The sequence below is a fragment of the Myotis yumanensis genome, unplaced genomic scaffold, assembly GCF_028538775.1.
Source record: "Myotis yumanensis isolate MYYU_CA2020_CCGP unplaced genomic scaffold, mMyoYum1.0.hap1 SCAF_7, whole genome shotgun sequence".
NCBI lineage: Eukaryota > Metazoa > Chordata > Mammalia > Chiroptera > Vespertilionidae > Myotis > Myotis yumanensis.
In genome coordinates, this window is record NW_027223758.1 from 81,634,683 (window position 1) to 81,647,297 (window position 12,615).

General features: G+C 40.4%; 1 protein-coding gene across 2 annotated transcripts in view; it reads right to left on the reverse strand.

The window, feature by feature from the left end:
• Window positions 1-11,095, reverse strand: part of EPG5 (ectopic P-granules 5 autophagy tethering factor) — an 83,128-nt gene extending 72,033 nt beyond the window's left edge. For both annotated transcript variants that reach the window (XM_070421087.1, XM_070421086.1), the window contains exons 1-4: window positions 10,997-11,095; window positions 3,794-4,735; window positions 2,246-2,489; window positions 788-924 (exon numbers count right to left, since the gene is read on the reverse strand). In XM_070421087.1, the coding sequence (XP_070277188.1) occupies window positions 788-924; window positions 2,246-2,489; window positions 3,794-4,735; window positions 10,997-11,059 (1,386 nt within the window). In that variant the 5' untranslated portion in view covers window positions 11,060-11,095. The remainder of the gene's footprint in view (window positions 1-787; window positions 925-2,245; window positions 2,490-3,793; window positions 4,736-10,996) is intronic.
• Between the last annotated feature and the right edge of the window lie 1,520 nt (window positions 11,096-12,615).

A 12,615-nucleotide genomic window follows, 5' to 3' on the forward strand; every position in this document is an offset into this window, starting at 1 on the left:
AAAAGAGTAACCAGGCGTAAGATACACTATTTATTCACTGGTTGAGTTTCCACCACAGAGGCACACAGAGGACTATGAAGCTATGAGTACTATGATAAAAATATCTTCCATAATTTCTCTGTAAAAATTGTACATCTGGCAAATTACAAATCACTAACATTCCTGGCCATCCTTGCATAGACAGAAGTCAAATATTTTAATCTATTCTCAGTTTGTAATAGTTTCTCAAATACAAATAAGTATATTTGGAACCTCATCCATATTTAAGAACTTTAGTATGAACTCCAAAACAAAAAAGCACCCAAGGCAGCCCCATTAAGAAATATAACCAATAAGCAAATCACCTTCCCTATAACACACCTAACATCTTTCCTATGTTTTTTGAACATCTTTCTTTTTCCCCCTAAAAAATTTTAAAGTATGACTAAGTGTAAGATTAAACATAAAATAATAAAAAGAAATATAGAAAATTTTTAGTTCAGATACCTATATTCTAAATATGAATCTAGTCTTAAATGTAACAGGCTTCACACATTTCTATTTCTTCCTAAGTTGAAGCTAGAAATCATTTAACATAAAGTTTATCAGAGAGAAAAGCACTTTGTGTTTAACAATGCAGTAGATAAATGTAAATTCATTCCATGTGTCATGATCAAAGACAATGTTACTAATAAACTAAATGAATTAGCTAAAGAAACTGTTGGAGAAAAACTATAATGTAAGAAGAAATAATTAAGTTATCAGGGAAATAAAGGAAAAACTATTGTATCTATTTCTATTGCTTTACCAATTTTTGCAGCCAGAGAAGAATATCATCGCGGAACTGAGTATCTTCATTAACTCTCCTGGTGAACATAAATAAGACACTAATGCACTCCTTCAGTTGACACAGATCAGAGGGAATGCTCTCTGCCTGTTTAGAAGCTATAAATTAAAGAGAGAATTAAATGAATCCCATATAAGTGGTGTTGGGGGGGGGGATATTTATTATCTTCACTTTTAAAAAGTACTCTTTAAAATATTTACTTTAGTTAAAAATCCAAAAAGAAAAGCTGCATCAAAAATATTTGAATTTCTACTAAATATGTAAACCAAAAAAGTATTTAACTTTGTGAACTATTTCAAAGCAAGAGAAAATTAACTTCATTAAAATTTATTTTTTATTTAAAAAGCAGCAGCCCTAGATGGTTTGGCTCAATGGATAGAGCGTCCCAGGTTTGATTCCGGCCAAGGGCACATGCCCGGGTTGCAGGATCAATCCCCAGTATGGGGGGTGTGTGCAAGAGGCAGCCAATCAATGAGTCTCTCTCATCATTGATGTTTCTATCTCTCTCTCTCTCTCTCTCTCTCCCTTCCTCTCTGAAATCAATAAAAAATATATATTGCCCTAACCGGTTTGGCTCAGTGGATAGGGTGTCGGCCGGAGGACTCAAGGGTCCCAGGTTCGATTCCGGTCAAGGGCATGTACCTTGGTTGCAGGCACATACCCAGTAGGGAGTGTGCAGGAGGCAGCTGATCGGTGTTTCTCTCTCATCAATGTTTCTAACTCTCTATCCCTCTCCCTTCCTCTCTGTAAAAAATCAATAAAATATATTTAAAAAAAAAAAAAAAAATATATATATATGCAGCAGATCTGTGGCCCAGACCCCAGCTCTTTGATTAGTTATGAGAACAAGATGAGGTGGGGGAGGATTTTTTACTTTAAAAGATTCTAATATATTATACTTCCCAATATAAAAAAATACATGATTCAATTAGTATAATTAATACTTTACACACACTATAGTAAAGCCTAATTTCTTAAAACCCAAAATAAGATGAAAATTTCAGAACATTAGATCCTCTGATGAAAATTAAATACGATAACAACCCAATAAGCTAGACAAGCAAAAATACAGTGCAAGAGACAGAGAATGAAAAAGTACTCGATTATCAGTTTTACAACCAAAAACTCTACTTGGACCTGACTTGGTCCAAGCACATAAATTAGGGCAATACGGGACATTAAGGATAAAGAGTGAGCTTGCTGGCTTCCTGGAGAAGGAGATGACAGCCATGGGGAAGGTAGACCTCACATTGCTCCCTAAAAATGTTAGTAAGGCAAGTCACAATCCTATATTGGGGAGGCAAGGTAAAACCACATGTACAATGGTACTTTGTAATATCAATTAGTGTACAAACAATTCAACCAGATTGTACCCCTCAATTGCAGACTACAAAAGTGAGACTTTCATTACTTACACACCTCGGCCTTGCTGATGAACTGCTAACGATCTCAGAACAGCTGAACTATTAAGCAATGTATAAATGTAAGACTCCACTTGCAACCTTGAGAGCACAGATGTGTAGGAGTGCAGAGCGAGGGTCTGGTGGAGGTGCTCAGATTTGGCATCAAATAGCTTCTTTAGCTCCCCCAGTGCATTTTCACTCATCTCTACTCTTTGGTAGCGATGATAGCCTGAAACTTTCACTTGATCTGCACAGATACCCTAGCAGTAGACAAAAGGGTAAAATATGAAACCAGTTACTCTTTAGACTTTAAATAATCAGGCAGCAGGTATACGACGCATAGGTTTCAGTACCATCTTCAACATGCTTATAAATCACGGTGAGGGGGCAATAATACCACTTAGAGAACAATAAAGTATAGAATCACATGTCAAGGAGTATAGTGCCAAGTATACGACCAATCACCAATAAATCACAAGTTCAGAGAAGAGAAACCCTAAGGAGTAGGTGGGGAAAGGTACAAGAAATAACAGAGCTTGTCCCTAAAACTCTCATGATTGATGATCTACTTCTACTTTACAAATCCACTAAGGTCCATGTGATATCCCCCTCAAGTGCAAGGGACCTCAAAATATCTCTGTACTCATCCTCATCATTCATTGTGATTCTGCTCAAAAGAAAGAAACTCCTTTCCTTTCCAATACTAACACTGCCTGCTGTGTTGTTATTTCTAACCTCCTTTTCAATATCCCCAAATGTTTCCCTCTCCACAGACTCCTTCCTATCTACAAAGAGATACACAGGTATCCCAATGAACGAGAGGATTAGGGGTGAGGGAAAATCAGGGGTTTCTCCCTGGTATCTCCTCGTTTCCCTTCAATAACAAGCTTGTCTAGAGTGGCCTTCTCTTCCCTGCCACTCCTTCCAAGCCACTATGAAATGGCTTTCCTGATGGTCACCATGCTGTCCATTGGGACACATCTAACTGCCTTGCCTGTTTCCTCATCTCCTCTTAACCTTGTTCCATGAATCATCCTCTCCTGGATACTCTCTACACATTGAATATTCTTGTCATTATGCCCAAGGTCACAAACTAAAAAGTCCACAGGCTGACTATGACTTGGACACATGATTTGCTTGGCCTCTACTCATGTGTGTTTGTGTGTGTGTGTGTGTGGTGTGTGTGTGTGTGTGTGTGTGTGTGTGTGTGTCAATTATTTGCCAAATAACAAATCAAGATCCTTCACATTTGGAAAATGGTAAGATGTGGCAATGCTGGATCAACACAACCACACAGCAATAATCAGCTAGGACTTAAGAGCAGCTGTCCCTGCTGGACCAGACATGGGTTCACTCAGTGACCACTACCCCTCTCAGCCTACGTCATTTCTTCAGTTACCTGCATGGCCCTTGCAGGTGCCTGAGTTTACGATTCCTGCAGTATACTACTCAGCTAAGACAGGCTCAGTGTGGGAATAGGGAGCAGACTCCAGACCTAGAGGGCATCAAAGGAATAGCAGTTCCCCAGGCTCCAGAAAGCTTAACAGAACACTAGTCAAAATACCTGTACAGACAACTGCTCCTCCTTAAAGTGCCAGAGTCGACTTTTAACATTTTGGCAATCAGATGTCAGAGCAAACAGCTCAGCTTCAGCCAGAAGCAGCTGCTTCCTACATCGTGAATAGTTCAAAAGCAACTCATAAAATTCATGCCTGTCTTGATGAGCCGAGCTGTCAAATTCTTCTAAATATGACTCAACATTTTCCAGCCATGAACCAGGCTCAAAGATTTTTAGCTGTTCTTTAGTAAATGGTACTACTTCTGGTTGAGATGGGAGCTCCGGGTAGAGTCGCTCATTATGGAGCAAGGGTTTCGGGGCCACCAAAGCTGGCACTTCAGCAATTTCAGTTGGCAACTGGGGATACAGTTTTTTCACTCTAGGTGGCTGAAAAATGTCCATAGCTTCACAAGAACTCTGCAAGCCAACATTTTGTAGCACCTCTGAAGAAAGATTCAAGGCTTGCTTGTCTTCTTTGCTATGCTGAGTTTCTCTGACTTGTAAATTTTCCATTTCCTGCTGATTATAAGAAAAACTAGATTGCAGTGTGCTTTCAGAAGGTCCACAGTGTACCAATTTACTTTCCTCTACGTCTGTAAAGTTCTTGGGGGTTCCTACTTTGGTTCCAACATTGTCTCCAGGGTCAACCTTCAGCTTGACTGCATCAGCCCCAACACAGGCTCCAACCTCCTCTCCTTCTTTTAGGGTCTCTGCGTTCCATGTCAGGGACCCTTCATTATTTATAGTTAAGGAGGAGAGTTGTACATCAAACATTTCACTTTCGTCTTGTCCACGGGCATCATTCTGGAGGTTGGAATCAGTTAACACCTTTGGATGGTCTCCTGTGAGTTCACAAGCTGGAGTAGGGATTTCCAGCTCTCTGGAGCTGTTTGCAAGGGAGACTTCATCAAACTCTTCCCTCTGAAGAGTTTCATATTTCTTCTTTTCCTAAAAACAAGATTTATACAGTGAAATAACTTATAATAGTAACCAATGTTTTCAATGAGGAATCTTAAACTTGTATATAAAAATCTAAATTTTCTCATTCTAAGCTGCCTTTTTTTTAATAGAAATTAACAAGCTGGTAAGAAAACACAAGGGACCCAAAACAGACAAAACAATCTTGAAAAGAAGAACAAAGTTAGAAAACTGACAGTTTGCTTTTTCTTTTTTTTTTTTTTTCCATTTCAAAACCAACTACGATAGTATTACTACAGTGTGGTTCTAACACATGAGTAGACAAATAGATCAATGAAACAAAATTGAGAATCCAGAAATAAGCCCTCCCTTTTAAGGTCAATTAATTTTCAGCAAGAATGCCAAGACAATGGGGGAGAAATGGCACTGAACAACTGATATCAAAAAATGAAACTGAACCCCTACCATATAGCCAGGTGCAAACATTTTACAGTTTAACTAAATGTCTGTGAAGTGTTTTCCCATGCCTCATCTCATTTGATCCTCACAAAAGTCCTAGAGTAGGTAGATAGGAGACTCCATAGAATCCTTTTTTTTTTTCATTAGCAAGATGCAAATAGCACTATTAAAATATTTCTTCTAATTAATTTCCTTTCAATGTGCACAAGTCCGTGCACCAGGACACTAGTATAAGAGATAAAACAAAGCAATAAGTCTTCATGACCTTGACTAAGGTAGACAAAATCTTCGTTAGACAAGACACAAAAAGCACAAGTGACAAAAATTTAAAGATAAACGGAACTTTACAAAAATTTAAAATTTTTGTGCTGAAAATGAGACCAGGAGGAAAATGAAAAGACAACCCCACCAAATGGGAAAAATTTTTTGCAAATCAGTGATCTTATAAGGGATTTATATCCAAAATGAAAAAAGAATTTAAAAAAAAGAAACAGTCAAAATGCTAAACCACATCTCAAATCAAGACTTAAAAACTATCCTACGTGCAGTTTCATCCTCCCATAGGAGTAGAATTTCAAATCAATTAGTCTAGAATTTCCTCTTCAATACTGTGAGATAATCTGCTTGATAAGACCTCAGTCTTCCCCCTCAGGTACAGTGTCCCTGCCTAAAATAATCCACTCCTTTTTATTTATTTTTTAAATATATTTTTATTGATTTCAGAGAGGAAGAGAGAAACATCAATGATGAGAGAATCATTGATTGGCTGCCTCCTGCATGCCCTCTACTGGGAATCAAGCTCGCAACCCAGGCATGTGCCCTTGACCGGAATTGAACCTGGGACCCTTCAGTCTGCAGGCTCTATCCACTGAGCCAAACCAGCGAGGGCAATCCACTCCTTTTTAAAAATTGATTATAGAGAGAGAAATTGAGAGAGAGAGAGAGATCAGTTGCCTCCTGCATGCACCCCAACCTGGGATTAAACCCACAACCTAGGTATGTGCCCTGAATGGAAATCTAACCCACCACCTTTTGGTCTACTACAGGATGATGCTCCAACTGAGTCACACCGGCCAGAGTTGAAATAATTCTCTCTTAATTTCTTAGTCCCCCCCCCTCCTTCTGCCTATAAAGCCTTTCATCTTGTTCAACTCCTCAGAGGACCCTTCTAGTTGCTAGATGGAATACTTCCCAATTCACGAATCACTTAATAAAGCCTATTAGATCTTCAAATTTACTAGTTAAATTTCTTTAAGAGAATTCTTCTAACTCAATAATAAAGAGATAAATAAGTCAATTTAAAAATAGGCAAAGGAACTGAATACACATTTCTCCAAAGAAGATATACAAATGACACATAACAAGATGCTCAATATCATCAGCCATTAGGGAAATGCAAATCAAACTCACAATGAGATGCCACTAGGATGACTATTTAAAGTCAGATAATAAGTAGTGGCAAGGATGCAGAGAAATTAGAATCCTCATACACTGTGGTGAAAGCTGAACAACCCTGTGATCATACTAAAAACCAGTGAATTATACACTTTACATAAGTGAATTGTATAGTACTAGTATATTAATAATAGCTCAATAAAGCTGTTAAAAACAAACCTAAGAGATTTTAAACACTTACTGAGTTGAGAAATAAAGAAAAGTAAGCAAGTAGAGACTGGACTAGGGAATAGAAGGAAAAATTTTAGTTCTCTTTTCTGAAACTCTGAGACCTCTGGGAGAATAAATGCTAACTAGAAGAGAAGATAAGCTGGAAGCAGGCGCATGACAGGCCACATGATCAAGTGCACAGAAAACAACCACACCTCCTCCAAACCATAGGCTACATCATGTTTCCTCTCCAGCCCATCCCTCATGCAGTTTTTAACCTCCTCCTGTCACTCTCGCCCCACTCCGACTCCACCTCACCCTTCCACTCTCCCCGTTGCAGGATTGCCCTTGCAATTTCAAATTCTCCTCCTCTCTAAACAAAATAAAGTCTCCAGCTGCTACTCCCAAACTTGCTGCCCACTTCCATCAGATCTACCTTATAAGGAATAATCATAACCATAATAATAGCAACAGATAATGTGGTTAGATAATCAACTAAAGAATGTTTAAAAGCTTCTAGCCCCTCCAGGGAAGAACCAGAAGCCTTTATATTTTATTTTCCCTGGGAGAAGAACTTAATGCTTCTCATGGTTTCAAAAGTGGGACCAAAGAAAACTCTCCCCCTGTGGAGATACGAAAGTTTGGTAAAAAAAAAAAAAAAAAGGAATTAATAGAGAGTCATCCCAGGGAAGAAGGTAGGGGAAAAGGAGAAGCCGAAGATGTAACTGGAAAAATGGACTAGCAGATCAGAGAAGGACAGAGGGAGAGAAGGAGGGACAATGGTAATGTTACCGTTGTAACGAGCTAGCTAAAATTAAAATCAGGAGAGAGTGTCCTAGCCAGTTTGGCTTAGTGGATAGAGCATTGACCCTCGGACTGAAGGGTCTGATCTGCCTTTGATTTTTGACACTGTGTTCAATAATTGTTTCTTAGGCCTCTTTGGCTCTGGATCTGCCTTTGATTTTATGCCTCTTTGGATCTTATGCTTCTTTGGATCCGATCTGCCTTTGACTTTCGATACTGTGTTCAATAAATTTTCTTGAGACAATAGTGATGATGACCTATAATTTACAAAAATTAACTACCAACTACATGCTGAGCTCCATCCTTGGTACAGCATCCTTAATATGAAGAAATTATTGAATTATCCAACAAATATTTATACTTACCATGTGCTCTTGCACATTTAGAAGTTTGGTTTTTGCCCTAACTGTTGCCTCTACCTGGACATTCTCCCCCAATATTCACAGAGCTGCCTGATCTCTTTCATGTCTTTATATAAATGTCACCTTCACTAAGGATCACCTTGACAACCTATTTAAAATTCCATCCCTTCCTAATATCTCACCAATACTCCTTTCCTGGCTCTTTTGCTTCTTTCCACAGCACTTACCACCTTCTAACATGATATATTTTATTTGTTTGTATAGGGTTTTTTGTTTGTTTGTTTTCTCCCTCTAGAATGCAAGCTCCATTAAGGTCAGGTTCTTTGTTTTGCCTTCTATTAGTCCCAAATGCCTAGAACAGTTTCTGGGACATAGTAGGAGTAGGTGATCAATGAGTGTTTCTTCAACAAATGAATGACTCTTCAGGGGCACAAAAGGAGCTACATAATAATATACAGTATCCCCCAATTTCATTCCTATAGTCACTAACGAAAGGGAGGAACTAAGAGGTACAAATCACCTAGGCTGAAGAGCAACAGGGGATAGGGGTTTTAAAAGTCTTTGTTATCAGCCTTCTGGGCCACATCTCAGTCTATCCTTAGCAATCACCGTATACTCTCACTATTAATGAGTTGTTGGCATTCAGAATTTAAAATTAATTATAAAATACTTTCTATGACTATAAAATACACTGCTTCTACAAAGTAAGTCCAATCTAAAAATCTACTGTTCTTAACCTATAATCTACCAAGATCAATAAAGTCATGGTCTTCTGAGGTGGGGGATATATTTAGCAGATGACTTTTTTTTTAATGAAAATGTTATTAGGACTAACTCTTAGGTATCAGGTGATAACCGCAACCTAACAATGTGAGGTCATCTACCAGGTGATTAACAATGAAGAATGCAGGTCAGCTACTGGGTAAAATCCAGAAGCTGCCCAAAGTATTTCAGAGACAATAGCACATGACACTACTCACTTCCTGAACTGAGCCTTGGAACTACTTTATGACTCTGTAAATAGTTGCCAAATTATAGCACAGATGGCAAAGGTTTCATTAATGCAGGACTTTATGATCAATGCCAAACCATAACCAGTGCTAAGAAATGAATCTACTGACTCTAAAAGAAGAATTAACTTTCTAGATTAACAAGCATGGGGGCCTTACAGGTATTGTGCACTTTTTCTATTTGTTTCCTCACACCACTCAGGAAATCCACCAGAGTAAACTCTTCTGAGTGACAAAGCTTGGAAATATTATTCAATACTGATATTTACTCCTTCATCCAACAACTATTACCAAGGGCCTACAAGAGCTGTGAAAGGTAATAGGAACAAGACAGACAAGATAGGTCCCTCCCTCACTGAGTTCACAGTTTAAGGGAAAATAGAGATGTGGACAAAGTAACTACAAGTGAAATAAATGAATGACATAAAGATGCAGAGTGGTACTGATGGATGGGGGGCAGGGAGGAGCACGAAACAGACAAGAGGCTGAGGAGAAAGAAAAAAAAAAAGCCAGATCACTGAGGGCCCTGAGTCCATGCTTAAGGACTTTACAGACTCTAGTCTAGCCTCTGGGCTATAGGAAAGCTTTGAAAGGTTTTCAGGAGGAGAGTAATCCGTTTTTTAAAATATCAATTCAGCTTTAGTTCAGAGAATGGGCAGCAAGAATGAACATGAAGAGGCCAGTTTAGCCCAAAAAAAACTTCCTTGGAGGTTGTTGGTGCTTTAACTTGAGTTTTCCCACTAACTGCACTAACTGCATGCCTTCGGCTTACCATTTCACTTATCTAGGCTTTAGTTTAATTGTTCTTTTAAAAAAAATAGAGATTAAGAAGTAATTAAGGTTGTCTTCTCTACAGACTGATGTTTACATGTTAAGCACTATTATATTCTAGGCTCAGGGAGCTTATGCAGGGCTGAGATGGCTTTTTTCTTTCTCCTCTGTTTTGATAGTTCTTACCCAATTAATTGCAAAAGTATTTCTCTTGAAAATGTTTCTGCAATTAAGTAACATGATGGCTTTCTCCACAAAGAGTAACTCCTCACAGAGCTGGGTACACGGATGCACATAACGCCACTACAGTCTTTTGAAAAGGCACCATAATGAAAGGGATTCACCTAAATCACGTACAGCTTATTAAATATGGTACCTTTGAACACTAGTCTCCTGTTCAAGCCTCGTTCCCACGAGGAAATCAGATCTGGGTCTCATTTTTAAGTTACCCCTGCTCTGGAACATCATCCATTTGAAGAAATGAAACTGTCCTGGACTTGTAATACCATCCTCATGATTTCCTTAACGTAAATTCAGTTTCAGGTAAGCCAAAATTATCTAGGTACAGCCATCCAGGGGTGGCATTTAATCTGTTCAGTGTAAAATAAATGTCATTTCAGAAAATATATAGGAACAAAATGAAAACTCGGGCTACACCTAAACACAAGGCAACCTGAAAACACACCAATACCACGTGTCAGTCTAATCCTGTGAGTCTCGCCCTAGTTTAACTTCTGGACGTTGGTGTCCCTTCCCCCCTTAAACAACCAGGATAATGATCAATAACTAGCACCACAACCACCACCTTGAATTTTAAAAGTGAAGAGGCCCATCACTACAGTCTACTTCCTGTCTGTCGCTATCCATAAAGCCAAAGGGGACAATCGGTGCGTGGAAAAAAGGTTCCTTCACTGAAAAGGTTCTCCAATTATAAAGGAGAAAACAGACAGATTCATAGATGAGGCTGGGACGAGAAAGGCTGCTGCATGGCAGGAATCCAGACCCAGGGAGGAAAGTCAAGAAGAGCCCAGCGAGGTCAGAGAAACAAAAAGCAAAGGCGGACTCCTGACGGTCCGGCAGGGGGACGCGGAGGGGGAACAGAGGGCCAGGATGGAGTCAGTAGGCGGTGGGATCCAACACGGGGAGGCGGGGGGCAGCGGATGCGGAGGGCTAGGGGATGGGAAGAGCTGGCCGGGGAGGCCCAAGAGAGGAAAAGGGAGACACACAGCCCCTCCAGGGGGCTCGCAGGGGCGGGGGTGCGGGCGAAGGGATAGCCTCACCTTGGTTTTAGTCCGACTGGCCTTGGCCTTGGCCCGGCGTGCGGGTCTCACGGCCTCAGCCATAGACCCTACGGCGTCGGGCGTCGCTGTTTGTTTTTGTCAACCCCCTGCGCTTCCCACAACCTGCCCGGCCCCGCCCCCTGGACTGTCACATGATCAAATCTCCGCCACTCCCGGAGCAGGGGCGGCAGCTCGGAGCGTCTACGGGCTGCCGCGTAGGACAAACCACTCCGGGAGTTCTTCTCACTGGATGTGGTGGCCCCGCCCCCTTTCGTCCAGGCCCCGCCCCCTGGCCCAGGTGCTCTGGGCCGCCAGGCTCCTAGGGGCGCGCTAATTCCTCTGAGTTGCTTTGGGCCGCGGGGAACGGCGGAGCGTGAACCGTCAGTTTCCCGAGCTCCGCCGAGCCACACTGTCTGGGTGCCCGGTGCGCTCGCACAGGTCAGCCACGTGGGCTTAAAGGAGCCCGGGGAAAGGTGCTTGCCTGTTCATCTTATTTTGATAACCAGATCCAGTTAGCCTCAGTCTCTGGTTTGCGTTTAAGGAAAGCACCTTGATGTCCATCGAAGTTCAGTTTCCTCTTTTGTAGAGAATGACGGTGCTTGCCTTTTCCGGTGTAATGAAGGTTAAATGGACTAATCGTGAAAAGTGCTTGGTAGTGGCAGGCATGTCAATAAATAGTAGTTATTATCATTACTATACAAATTCCCGGGAAAGAGACATTTGTCCTGAGGAAGGAAAAGGAAAAAGCAATAAAAGACCCATAAAAATATTATTTTTTAAAAATATTTTTTATTCATTTCAGAGAGGGAGAGAAAGAAACATCAATGAGAGAGAATCATTGATCGGCTGCCTCCTGCACGCCCCCTACTGGGGATCGAACCAGCAACCCCGGCATGTGCCCTGACCAAGAATTGACAGTGACCTCGGGATTCATCAACCACTGAGCCACGCCTGGCCAGGCCATAAAGATATTCTTTTTTTTCCCCCAGGAACTTTTTTTTAATCAAGAAGAAAAACATTACCCAATATATCTTTCCTAATTTAAAATAGAGCATCATTTCTCCAAAAATTTCTTCATATAGATTTTATGCGCCCTCTTTATTTAAAATTCCAGATGTGAAAATTTTGGCCCCATCTCCCTTTTCCAGTTCTACAATTTATTTTTTTCCAAAGCTCTTAGTAACTCTTAAAATACTAAATAATTTGCTTAAAGGTTTGTATCTGTTAATCTGAGTTGAATATAAAATCCTCAAGGGCAGTGTTCTTCGTTTTGTTCCTTGAGGCATCCCAAGGGCTGCTACACCCCTGGCCAGCACATAGTAGATGCTCAGTTAATATCTGACGATTCAAATGAATGAATGTGAGTTGTTTTTTCTGGTGTGGGATAAGATAGTTGGTGTGTATGGGAGGAAAAGAAAAACAACTATGAACTCACTGGTAGCATACCCTAGAATGTGTTAACATAAAAACATTCAAACCTGTAAAGATTTTTTGTGAGTTTATTTGAGCCAAACTTTCAACAATTGCTGGGAAGCAGAATCTCAACAAATTGGGATTAATGCTCCGGAGAATGGCGGTTTTTCGCCTAGTTTTGTACTTCACAATCAAAGGAGGAGACA